Consider the following 13,463-nt stretch of genomic DNA (forward strand, 5'->3'; position numbering starts at 1 on the left):
TCAGTCGGTTAAGCGTCCGACTCCAGCTCAGGTCATGATCTCATGTTTAGTGAGTTCAAGCCCCACATCGGGCTCCCTGCTGTCAGCACGGAGCCCACTTCTGATCCTCTGTCCCCCTCTCTCTCTGCCCTTCCCCTGCTCTCTCTTTCAAAAATAAATAAATATTATTTAAAAAAAATTTTTTTTAAGGAGTAGTTTGCAAAAACAAACAGAAAACTACAATTTGCCACTCAACACGGACGATGCAGAGCAGGTTTCCAAATCGCAACCAGGATCTTCTGGACAGAAGGACGCAGAGTCGCGGAGGGTTTCCACGGGCTGCCTCAGTTTGCACAGAAGCTAGAGCCTGTCACTTCCTGTGTCTTCCCATGTGATTCGGAAATACCAGCAAGGAAATCGCAAGGCAAGCTCCTCCAGCCTCGGCAGCTTCAAATAAAAGAGCTAAATCCATTCGCCGTCCCAGCTGTAGGAATTTCTTGAGAGGCGGTGCCTCCGAGGTTAATGCGTGTGTAACGTCTCCGCGTTCCCGTCCATTGTAACCGACAAAAATACACTCGATGTTCTGTGTGTGACTTCGGGACGCTGTTTCTGTCCTTCTCCACCGACAACCGATGCTGCTTGGGCAACTGGGAGCGAGATGGGAATCTTGGTGTTGCCCTCAGGCCTCAGAGGGCGACGGCCCATTTGTGGTATATGCCCATTGCAGGCATTTTCCCGTGGCAGCTGCCTTCCCAGAAACGCGTCCAGACTGAACGAGACGAGGCCCTGATACCTGCTCATGAAACAGCAGGCTGGAAACACTCGGCTCCGGGACTCCCCCCAAGGCTGCTCTGGAGGTGAATCTTAAAAAGCTCCCTTCTGCCCTTACTTAGGCCGGGAGGCAAGGGGGTCTACGGACCCGGAAAACCTCACTCTCCCCGAACAGCCCAGACGTGAAATCTGCAAGCCCACCAACGCCTGCTCTCCGGGCTCCAGATGAGCAGGGGCACGTACGGAGGCGGCCAGTGCCAGGCCAGCCAACAAGTGCCAGGCCAGCCAACAGGTCCCAGGCCAGCCAACAGGTCCTGGGGATCCGACGGCTTCCCACATAGCCCGCCTAAGACCAAAACCAGCGAGAAATTCTGGCCATGCACACACATTCCCGTCAGCCAAACAGGCACGACCAGAGATCATACATATGCTCAGTGGTCTTGTTCTGAACTCTGAAAGAAGGGACTCGATTTCAAAGGAGCCACGAGAGAATTCTCTACCCCTTCGTGGGCTCTCGACTCTTAACTTATGCTTCACCTCCCAGAGCTCTGCTTGAGCAAGCTTCCCAGTAACTCTGCCAGGAAATTGCCAGTTTTTAACGCATTTTATTTTTTTAAGTATCTCCAGCACCCAGCATGGGGGCCTGGAACGTGAGGGGTTCTCAGTAACTCCTTGCTGATTAAATGAGTATACGGAAAGAACTCAGGAGAAGATGATGTTTAGTCGGTAAAATTTTTCCCCTCAGAAGTGAGATGTCAACAAGTCTTAGATGGAATTCTACTGGATGGTGCTTGCTCCTGGCTGGGCCACCGGGCTCAGCCACCAAGCAGATGGACTTTCACTCCTCAACTCTGGGGATCCGATGGCCCCAGCCCCCCTGCAAGTGAGACAGGGCTTAATTTGCACAGCTGTGCACAGCACCCCTGATGAGGTGCTCAAGGATCATCTATCGGAGGGAGAAAAGGAAGAAACTGTGAGAGGTCTTCAACTGTTTTCAAATGATATAACATCTTCTCCGATGATAGACAGATGCATTTAGAGAGGTACACAGCACACTTTTCATTCACATGCCTTTTATGTGGCTGTGAAAACAATCAGTATATCAAGCATGAATAAACTGTGAAGTGTGGCTGTTTCTACAATTAGGCTGAGATCTTTCATGTAGATCGTGGGTGACTGATGTTTGGGAAACACAGGTGTGAAACATGTCACCTGCATATACAAACGTAGCCCTGGAAACCCAGCAGTGATGGGACACAGCACATGCGTAACATTTTCGAATTTGTGCTGTCTGCCCTCATACCTTCAGGGGTGTCCCCTGTGAGATGCCATGGGGACACACATGCCAGGAAGGCCACGGAATGGAGCCCAGCTAATGGCTCCCATGGGAAGAGGGAATCCTAACAGACATAATCTACAACCCTGGGCTCATTAGCTGTGCTCTCACCAACTCCGTTTGGGTTTATGACCATGTCTTTAAATTACATACTCGGAACATCAGTGGGTTCAAGCAAAAAAAGACCCTTACTACCTTCAGTGAGTAAAACTTGCAAATGAAAACGGTTACGCCTGTTGAATAAAATCTTTTTGTGTGCCACTTTTAGGAAAAGGTCAAATAAATTTCCGATAATTAGCAGAAAGACGGCCTTTGAGGCAGGGATCAACTCAGGGAATCTGAAAAGCCAGAATTAGGTCAACTGCTGGAGAGTCGGGCATTAATTTCTTAAAATAACATTTTAGGGAAAAGAACTTAATGATTAGGTTTGATTCTCAAGAACTGATTGAGGTTACTGAAAACAGTCATTCATCATTTTTGGCTGCATAGGTATAGCCACAAAAAGCCAAACTCCTGGTGTATTTTCTCTTATGTAACTTTTAGAATTAAAACTCGAGCACCTGGGTGGCTCAGTCGGTTGAGCATCTGACTTCAGCTCAGGTCACGATCTCACCATGTGTGAGTTCAAGCCCCACATTGGGCTTGCAGCTGTCAGCCTATCAGCACAGAGCCTGCTTCAGATCCTCTGTCCCCCTCTATCTGCCCCTCTTTCACTTGTGCTCTCCCCCAAAATAAAGAAATATTAAAATATATATATGTGTGTGTGTGTTTGTATATATATATATATACACACATATACGTATGTATATATATATATATACACATATACGTATGTGTATATATATATATATACACACATATACGTATGTATATATATATATATATATACACATATACGTATGTATATATATACATACATATACATACGTATATGTGTATATATATATATATATAGTGTGAAAAGGTATGGTGTGTCCCAGTCTTGACCCAGAATTTGAAGTCTGTTTCCTTAAAATCTAGCAGGAACACACACAACTATTTCCTTACTCTGTCAGCTGAGAAGACCAACAAGTGACACAGCAGTGCGGCTGAGCACACCCAGTGCCCAGATTTTGATGTCTAACACCATTCTCCACGGAGCCAGGGCTCTGTGGGGAAATGGCTGATTTTAGGACTGGGTAGGAAATACAGACCCGGTGCTTCTTGTAGTGACAGAAAGTTGGGGAGTGATAACACACACACACACACACACACACACACACACACACACACTCCACAGGGAGCATGTCAAAGGGACACAGGAGCCAACTGAAAGTGCTCCCAATGGCCAAAGCAGGGATAATTTGAACAATAACATAAAACAGTTTTGGATTACAAACCAGACTATAAATATCCATGAGTCCATCCTGATACAGAAAAATAACTGAATAAATAAGTAAATAGGGAGAGGAGATAAATCTCCCCTGCAGGAGAATTAGAGCTAATTAATGCAGCCACTTCACCCTCTAGGGGGTGGAGCAGAACTGCTTTGAGCATGAGATGTGCACAGTGACGTCCTTCCAAAGAATCCGGTACGTAAAGGAAACACACCTGACAAACATGACCTCAGCCAGACGATCAAGGTCAATAGCAACAGTCATAAGGCCCGTCGATAGCACTTGCTATGGTGTAACAAGAATAGTACTTGACTTCTGGAGTCTCCTCCCCAACCTAGGTAAGCCCAGCTCAATCGTGAGAAAAAGATCAGACAAACCCCAAGTGAGGAATGTTCTACAAAATCCCTGACCAGTACTTCTCAAAGCTATCAATATCGTCAAAAACGTAAAGTCTAAGAGACTGTCAGAACCAAGTGGAAAGATGATGAGTAAACGTAATGTGGTCTCACAGTAAAAGGACATTAGGTAAACAACTAAGACAATGTGAATAGGGTACAGACTTCAGTTAGTAATAATGTACCAATATTGGTTCTTTAATTGTGACAGATGCACTGTAACATGAGATAATAGTGGGGGGAACATCGGGTGACGTATGTGGGACCTCCGTACTCCCTTGGTGATTTTTCTGTAAATCCAAGATTGTTCTCACATGAAACACTTACTTTAGAAAGTCTAGCAAGAACAAGACTTTGAGAGAGGGAGAAATCAACTTTTCTTCTTACCTGCCCCAAATCTCCAATGGGCAGATTGCTGTAAATACATGTAGTCTGGGGAGACACACATTTCCTTTTGCCCATTTACGGATGGTGCCCATCACCTCTTCTCAGTAGGTGGCTATTGCCCTCAAGGGGGCAAAACTTGGTCCTTGGGGTAGGGGGTGAAAATTCGTAGATATTACAACAATTTGCTCCTTCTAAAGCTTACCTCTAGCTAACAGATCTTGTTTCTTAGCATTTCATTTCTCCCAAAAGAGAAATATAATTTAAGGTAAGTTAAACTCAATTAAGATTAATTCAAATTAATTTTTCTCTTTAGTCAGGCAATAACAAAACAGTTATAAAATACTGGTGTATACCACTCAAAAACACATACCTGACCCTTACAAGGAAGCGTGCAAGAAATAGGGGAGTCCAGAGCACGTTAAATCAATACAAGAGGAAAATTTCACACAAGGTCTCTACACAGTTATTATGTTACAATCACATAACAGCACTGTATTCAGTTGTTTTTCACATGATTTTACATACTTGGTTGTAGGCATTCTTGTGATAGGTTTAAAAAAACCTCTCACTTTTTAAAGACAAATGGAATTAAAAAAAAAAATCTGTACTTTATGGGCCGCCTGGGTGGCTCAGTCGGTTAAGCATCTGACTCTTGATTTCGGCTCAGGTCATGATCTCATGGCTTGTGAGTTCGAGCCCCATGTCGGGCTCTGTGCTGATAGTGCAGAGCCTGCTTGGGATTCTCTCTCTTTGTCCCTCCCCCAACGTGCGTGTGCACGCATGTGCACACACACACTCTCTTTCTCTCTCTCTCTCTCTCTCAAAATATATAAGTAAACTTTAAAAAAAAAATCTGAACTTTAAACTTTGGTTGAATGAATCATCATCACCAACATGACTGTTTCCTGAACAATTAGGAAGGAACCACCATCTCATTGGTTAGGTTCTGACTTCTGAGAAATTCCAGAGTAAACGCATAGGTGAGGGCATCTTCAGTCGTCGCATGATGTAAGACCATTAAACACAACATTAAGTCTCTCTCAGGGAGATATGCTCTTTAGTCTAAACTGTGATTTAAACATCATCAGCCTTCCTCTGGGCACCTGGGTGGCTCAGTTGGTTGAGCGTCTGACATTGGCTCAGGTCATGATCTCGTGGTTTGTGAGTTCGAGCCCCGTTATCGGGTTCTCTACCGCCAGCGCAAAGCCTGCTTCAGATCCTCTGTTACCCTCTCTCTCTGCCGCTCTCCCGCTCACGCTTTCTTTCTTTCTATCTCAATCTCTCAAAAATAAACATTATAAACAAACAAGCCATTAAATAAAAATAAATCATTAGCCTTTCTAGACATTTTCTTTTCTTCTAAATGTCCTCCAGCCCCAGAAACTTTCCTTTTAGTGAAAGAGTTCAGGTTAAAAAACTAAAAAGGCCATACATCATGAATTGTTACAGATGTGTCATACCAATATAAATGTGAATCACAGGGAAAGTGGGGTGTGGGGTATATGGGGGTGTCTGTACTATCTTTGCAATGCTTCAGTAAATCTAAAATGACTCTAAAGTCACTTATTTTAAAAAGCACGTATCTCTTATTAGGTACTTATTTAAATTTATTATAACTGGTCACTCATCTGTGAGTTTCTTAAGGGCGGACAGAGGCTCACCCATCCTTTACCACAGGAAGTTGACCTAGGACCTGGAACACAGCAGACACTCACATGTGCTTGGATGAATGCAGAAAAACTGAAAACAGAACTCGTCAGACTCCTTTCCTCCTCATACCAAGCAGCTATCTATATACCCCACCTGTCACTCAAACATGGAGAGTCTTACCCAAGAACCATAAAGCAAAAAGAAATTTGTAACTCTGTTTAAACAATGCAAAGCACTCCATCCCCTAAATTTACCTAAGTTTGTCATTTTCTTTTAAGATTTATTTATTTCTGAGAGAGAGGGAGAGACAGAAAGAGCACGAGCGGGGGTGGGGAAGAGAGAGAAGGTAACACAGAATCGGAAGCAGGCTCCAGGCTCTGAGCTGTCAGCACAGAGCCTGACGTGGGGCTCGAACGCACGAACTGTGAGATCGTGACCTGAGCCGAAGTCAGACGCCTAACCAACTGCGCCACCCAGGCGCCCCATAAATTTGTTATTTTAAAAAAATATTTTCAAACATCCCAGGTCTGTGATGATGCTAGAGGTCTGAGGTGGGGAAGGTGGCGGCGGGGTGGGGGTGGGGGATCGTAGTAACTGTAGGGATACCTGATTCAACAAGCCAATTTTAAAACAAATGACATCAGGGCCTTGCTAAGAGGGCACAGGAAATAAACGAGCTGGCAGTGAGCCACGTGGAAATGTCATCCCAGAGCCCCTCCTTGACTGAGAGGTGTGCTCCCAAAGGTGGTGGTGGGGACATAGGTGAACCAAGCACAATACCCCAGTTTGCTTCGTCCTTGTTCTGTGTCAGCTGCAGGATAAGAGTGCATAAAAATGCCCTGGAGGGTTGGGAATAGCACTCACATCTCGAGAAGGTCAGAGCTTCCTTGGTGGCAAGACAGCCGGGGAGAACACCTGCCCTCCAAGCCATGCTTTCGGAGTCTGGATTTATGAGCCAGTCCCGATACGAAGCACAAGAGGAAAAAAAGCTAAAGATATTCCTGGGCGGGGGGGGGGGGGGGGGGGCAGCAGGGCGCTAAGGAAAGAACACAAGACTTCAGAATCTGACCGACTGGGCTTGGTCGCCAGACGGGCTACTTCCCGTTCCAAGTGCTTCTGCACCCTGGTCTGCAAGCTTACACAACACCCACCCTGCTGGGCCGCTGGAGCACCCGGTGGGAAATATCTATAGTATGGACATCTAGCTCAGGGGTTGCAAGCTACAGCCTGTGGGCCAAATCCAGCCTACTGCCTGTGAGCTAAGAATGGTTTTACGTTTCTAAATGACTTTTTCTTTTTTAAAAAAAGGAGACTATTTCCTGACACGTAAAAATTCTATTAAATCCACATTTCAATGTCCACAGATAAGTTTTATTAGAACTGGCCATGCCCAATTGTTTAGGCATTGTCTAGGGCTGCTTTGAAGCTTCAAGGGCAGAGCTGAGCAGCTGAGACAGACGGCGTGGGACCCACACAGCTAAGTTACTGACCGTCTAGGTCTTCCCAGACAAGGTTTACTAGCCTTTGGTCTAGCTCCATCCGAAGTCAAGGGAAGGTTCTTAGTAACTGTCCTTATCCTTCCTAGTCTTTCCCCCAGTGCAGTGGCTCTTAAGGGGCAGGTGTTCACCACCTCCCCCCCACCCCGCCCCTTCAGGGGACATTTGGAGTCGACATGAATGGAGGGGAAGGCACTACCGGCATCTAGTGGGTAAAGGCCAGGGACGCGAACACCCTATGGCACGCAGGATGGCCCCCTGCCTGTACACACACAACAAAGAGCGACCCAGCCCCACTGGCGACAGTGCCGACTTCGAGAAGCCCTTCCGGAAAGCCCAGAATGAGTTACGAGAAAGGAAAGAGGCAGACACTCAGCGTGCCGAGCGTGCTGGGTCAGGCAGCAAGGGACACGTTCACATCTCGCTTGTAGATAAGGAAACAGAGGCTCAGCCAGGGCTAGTCACTGGTCCATCATGATACGGCAACACAGGAGCCGGAATCCATTGTCCCTCCTCTGCTTGCTCTCTGTCTCTCTCCCTCTCAAAAATACATAAAGATCAAAGAGAGAGAGAGAGAGAGAGAAGGTATAATTCAAGCTGGGGTTTCAGGTGTCAGGGACACAGCATATACCAAGGATGGCACATTTAGGCAGCAGGCTGCCCCGCCCGGATGACCTCGATGGCTGGGAGGTAGAGTGGGGCCTTCGGCATCGGGACAGCCCCGCCTATAAAGCATCTTGGGCATCATCAAGAAACCTGGATTTGGAGTCAGAGATCATGGGGAGCTTCTGAAGGGGCTGGGAAGCAGGAAAGTGACAGGCTAGCTCTGTGTCTTAGACAAATCACTCTGCTTTCATTGTGTATGTCTGTAGCAGTAAAGGACTAATAAGCCATGGTGGGGAAGGGGCATGTGTTAGACATACTGGGCCAGGGGACTCGACAGATGTCTCCAACCTCATGATCTGAGGGGGGCGGGGGGAAGGGGATGACAATGTTATCCTCTAGGGGCTATTAAATAAAATAGAGAAGATTGACAGGGGCTGTGTCCACTTTGGGGCACAGCGCAGTTAAAATAATTGGGAACTTCCAACTGGAGGCTCCTGGAATCCACTGGATGTCAGGCCCACATCTCAGAAATGAAGGCAAGGGGAGTGATGTGGGTTTTAAGTCCATATATGTTAGAGAATACGTACTGGGGTCATCATGTGAAATGTTTTCGGCGGGGCACTTCCCACACAGCAGGAGTTGAGGGGCGGTGGCTAACGTCACTAGAGTCATTCCTGTGAACAGCCCCCCACGCCGCTCTAGGCGGACAGTGAGGCCACAGAAGTGAACGGCACAGCCAGCGGGAGCCCTCAGTCAGAAGAAAGTCAGCGGAAACCAACCGTTAAAGGACAAAGCCAAAAAGAGGAATGAAAAGCAAGAATTAAAGACATATGGGGAGAAACAAGAGAGAACAGGGTCTTGGGAGCCAAAGGAAAGTGAGAATTTCAAAGGAGGGTGAATCACTGTCAAGATAAGTAAGACACAGAGTGAAAGGAAGGGCTGGCTTTGGAAGTTGGGAGGCTACCTATGACCTTGGCAAGAACCGTAGTTGTGAGGAAGTGCTGGGAGGGGGGGCTGCTACTGGGGTGGGGGGTGGGAATGCGGGGGGTGGGGTGAACACCCTGCCCCCCCCCACGTGAGGAGAAGTCTCCCCAGAAGGGCTGACACAGATGGTTATTTGAAGGAGAAGCAAGGCTCCTTTCAATGTATGGAGCGGAATCTACTTCTGCCGTTTTAATTAGTTGCCATTTGATATTTGATATTTGAGACCCACAATATGCAAAGGGAAGCTTCGGTTGCACGTTCTAATCTGCTTGCCTTTCTATTTTCCATTCCACACACTATTTCCATACATTCGTTCTCATGTGAGCAGGCTGGTGGTTGGACATTTCCTGGAGCATTCAAAGGCTGGGCTCAACGCAGGTCATCTCCCGATCTGTCACATCTTGACATGCCTTCCCCGGGCTTCGTTTCTTTCAAGACATGAAATTGGAGATGGGTCCCTAAAACACTTTGTACTTGTAGTATCACCTTCCATTGGTGTAGCGGGTTTTAGTTCCCCATGTGATTTTACAGCCATTGTTTCATCACGCTCATTCCTGTAACAGCCCTGAGACGGAGGGAAAGCAGACAGGCTTATCCTCATGTTATAGACCAAAATAACAGCGAGCAGACAAATAAAATGCCAGAAGCTCTCCAACGCAGGCAAGGTCACGTTCTTTCCCAGCCTCGTCTCTGTCAAGTAAATTATCAGTGGCAATGATGGCTTGGTGCTTCATTTGAAAAGGACCTAATAATATCCCATCCAGATATATTTCAATCACAGCGGGGAGAAGGAGGTGTGGAATGTGACAGTACTTCTGCCTAAATCAGCTCAGTCGGGTTGACCAGCACTCCAGCGCTTTCCAACAGTGCAAGGGTTCTAATCTTGTGTGCTCATGAGAATCCCCTAGGAGCACTTTATAAAAAGGAAGATGCCTGGGCCTTCCCCAAACTAAGCACACTCTCAGGAAAGACACTGGCTGAACAGAAAGATATGGGAGAGCAAAGAATAAAAGAGCAGGGCAGAAAAGCAAGAATCTAAACCCACAACTCCATATTCTCAGGTACGGCAGGCAGAGTTGTGTGGCAAAAATATTCATGAATGTAAGTTTTGCATACCTGAGGATATACTCTGTTAATGTGAAATGAAATGAGAATGAAAATGTCTAACATGAAGATGTGGGCAGTCATATCTGATAACAAGGAAAGACACACACATACACACCATTAGTCAGAATCCCTATTCTCCCAACAGGTACACGCATCTCCCTCGTGGAGAATTATGGCACGCATGTACGAGCGTGTCATAGGCGCCCTTTTTCATGCAGGCCCTTAGTGGTTAACTACCACATATGGGCACACATCGTAATGACAGAGCCATAAGGCTGATTTCACGAGTCCCATGGCATTATGACAAAATGCGGTTCCCCAAATCTCTTAAGTCCCTATTGCCTTAAATAATGTCGGTAAGGCGGAGTCCTTTGAGTGTCCTACGCATGTGTCTACCACCTGCTTGGTTCTAATCTGGAGGTACAATTGCAGAGGAGCTGAGACAGTCATCAAATAATAATGGTTTTCTCCGTTTTCTCTAAAGATGGTGCGGGTGCCCCATAGTCATCGGGTTGTAAGCTTGGCCAGAAGCAGAAGACGCGCTGCCGTGCCTCGGGATGTCCGCCAGATGGCTGGCTGGCAGGAAGGATGAAGCTGGAGGTCAGAAACCAGACCCCACCTGAACTGGTCCATTCCAGTGGCGTGCCAAGAACACTCATCAGGTTTGGCTCTGATACGCGCCCCAGGTAGGGTTGCCAGACAAAGGGCAGGGCACCAGCTAAATGTGTATCTCAATAAACAACAATACCCCAAATACTGCATGGGACAGATTGAAAAAAAAATTCTCTGTTTATCTGAAGTCCAAGTTCACGGGGATATTCTCTACTTTTATTTGCTACATTTGGCCACCCCCACCCCCCAATCAGGGAAAGCTTCCATAACGGCTTCTACCCCCCAAGAAACTTCAGATGGTTCCATATTTTTGTATTATTAATTAGCACCTATAAATATTTTAAAGGCATACTTTCTGGTATAGTGTGCTTCTCTTTTCTGCATCTATCATAACATCTCTAATTTTTCAGATTAATGACACAATGAAATGTTCTTTAACGTCTTAAGTTTTTCTTCCAGGAAACACCATCAATACCACCGCAAGTGACTTATCCGTTGCCTGTTAAATTTGCAACAGTTTCCATGAAACAGAAAAATCCAAAAGACTAGATTTGGCATCTGGATCCTTTAACCAAACCTCCTACCTTTCCGATTGCTCACTTTCAACCAAAAGCTTCTTTAGAAAATAAATTAGTGATGTAAATCATATTATCATTACTCACATTAAGGGGGCCCACTGCAGCCCTTTCAGAAAGCCACAGAGGATTTTCACAATCTCAACTGTTCTTAAAAAAAAATCTGTTTTCTATTATGAAAAATAATCTAAAAATAGTTCCACATAACACAAGGACAAAGCCATCTGTGTGATCTCTCCAAAGAGCTCATATTTCTATAGATTTTTATCACTCTCCAACTGTTCCAACAAGTTCTGAAATTTAAGAAAGTCGCGGAGATTTGGCACCTAAAACTCACTGAAATATCAAACTTAATCACTAATGGTTCAATTTTGTATTATTCTTTTACATCATAGAAGGCTCAAATCAAATATGTATCAAAGTCAACAAAGCACAAAACTGCATTTAAACTCATTACAAACTTTTTAAAAAAGTCACATTAACATGTTTCTACCAATAATCGATAGCATCAAAATGTTGATGAAATGGACATGAATATAGAAAAATACCCAGCCCTCGAGCAACACACACACCGAAACTGTATACCTGGACACGTTATCGCCTGTGTGTGTTTGAAAAGTAACTTTTAGCAGACGTAAATGACGCTGGGCCACTGATCAAGACTGTCCCTCTACAAAATTTCACTCTGTAAGGATAAAGTCAACATTAAAACAAAGGCAAAGCTTGGACCAAAGAAGATGAGTGCAGTTGACGTGATTTTCAAACTTCAGCCATCACACAGTCAAGAAAACGAGAAGAGACAAGACAACTGACCTTAGAGTGGATGCTCTCCGAGGGTTCCCAGAGGGCTCCGTTCAAGACAGAGACCTGAACGATTTCGTAAGCTCCTCCCCGGCCCCTTCTTCCGGCCTGCTGGATGGAAGGTGCTGATTTGCTTCCTGGGTTCACCCCTGCGTCAGAAAGAAAACAGCCCCATTCTTCATTCTTGTCAGGAAGACTTTGGCATCAGAAACTCATGACATAAACAACTCCACGAAAATATCCAGAAGTTGAAGGAGACCAAAGAAACAGCATTCTCTATTAAGTCACGGTCAGTGTTGCAGGTGATGAATTCTCTGTCAATCTGACCAAACGACGTTGTGACTCAAACGAAAGCTCATTTTCCCCTCCAAGTCCTATGGCATGTGCTGGGTGATAATCAAAGTCAAAGTATATATAATTCTGTCCTTCCACAAGCAGCCAAAACACAGCAAGTAGTGACTTTTTAAATGATGAATGAATGCTTTGCTTAAGACCAGCTCTCCATTAAACATCTCAAGGCTTTAGCTGTATTAAGACTAAAGCCATTTACTTAAGTCCCAGTGAATCAGCTCAACCCAATGCCGAGTCTCCTCTCTGTACTTACGGAGGCTAATTTTATATGCTTCAGTGAGTGATTCTATAGACAAAATTAATTTGCCAGTTCAGACTGACGAGACTGGTTTATGTAAAAAAAAAAAATTAAGTCATTCAATAAACTATTATATGATCTTGTTTCTTGGGGTCCTGTCGAACCAGTTAATGTCCCGACACAGGTTCAATTTAGCGCCATATCCATAAACAATCCTAATGGAAAGTATAACATTTTTTCTCTTCTGGAGTGTGTATCACTTTCTTAACAAGTACGGTAATTTCTCTGGGCTCGCTCTCCGATGAGGTCACATTCCTGCTATGTGGTGCAACCACAGTATATCCCTCACGGTAAAGGATGGGAGCAGATTCCCTCACATGTTATTCCCATTTCTTCAACCAGGACTCATAATTTTCAGACCTGAGTCATAATAGCACTGTTTTAAGTTACTAAGGAGTTCACATTTATTGGGCACAAATGGTATTGAAATTTTAATCCTAGACATTTTACAGTTCCCCAAATACTTTTAAATCCACACCATTTTATCATTCTCAATGTGGAAGCCTGCAGTTATATTCAGGTTACAAAAGGATTACTACTTGAGTATTAACTGTCTGACACAGCCGATCGGGAAAATTCTCAAGCTGCTCACAAGGCATTTAAAACTCCCACTGGTTGAGGGACCACAGGAACAGGGATGATTCAAAAGTTGGGGAGATGGCCAGCGGCAGAGGAAGTGAGTGGGCCTCGTGGCCACAAGTGGTGTGTGGAGGGGAGAGGACCATGAGCCACGTGAACA

General features: G+C 45.3%; 1 protein-coding gene across 1 annotated transcript in view; it reads right to left on the reverse strand.

Annotated features, from left to right (window-relative positions):
- The window catches only part of ADAM12 (ADAM metallopeptidase domain 12), a 350,145-nt gene that overhangs the window by 290,775 nt on the left and 45,907 nt on the right, over positions 1-13,463 (reverse strand). The window contains exon 2 of the mRNA XM_047824703.1: positions 12,088-12,224. Coding sequence (XP_047680659.1) covers positions 12,088-12,224 — 137 coding nt within the window. The remainder of the gene's footprint in view (positions 1-12,087; positions 12,225-13,463) is intronic.

Source organism: Prionailurus viverrinus, chromosome D2, assembly GCF_022837055.1.
Source record: "Prionailurus viverrinus isolate Anna chromosome D2, UM_Priviv_1.0, whole genome shotgun sequence".
NCBI lineage: Eukaryota > Metazoa > Chordata > Mammalia > Carnivora > Felidae > Prionailurus > Prionailurus viverrinus.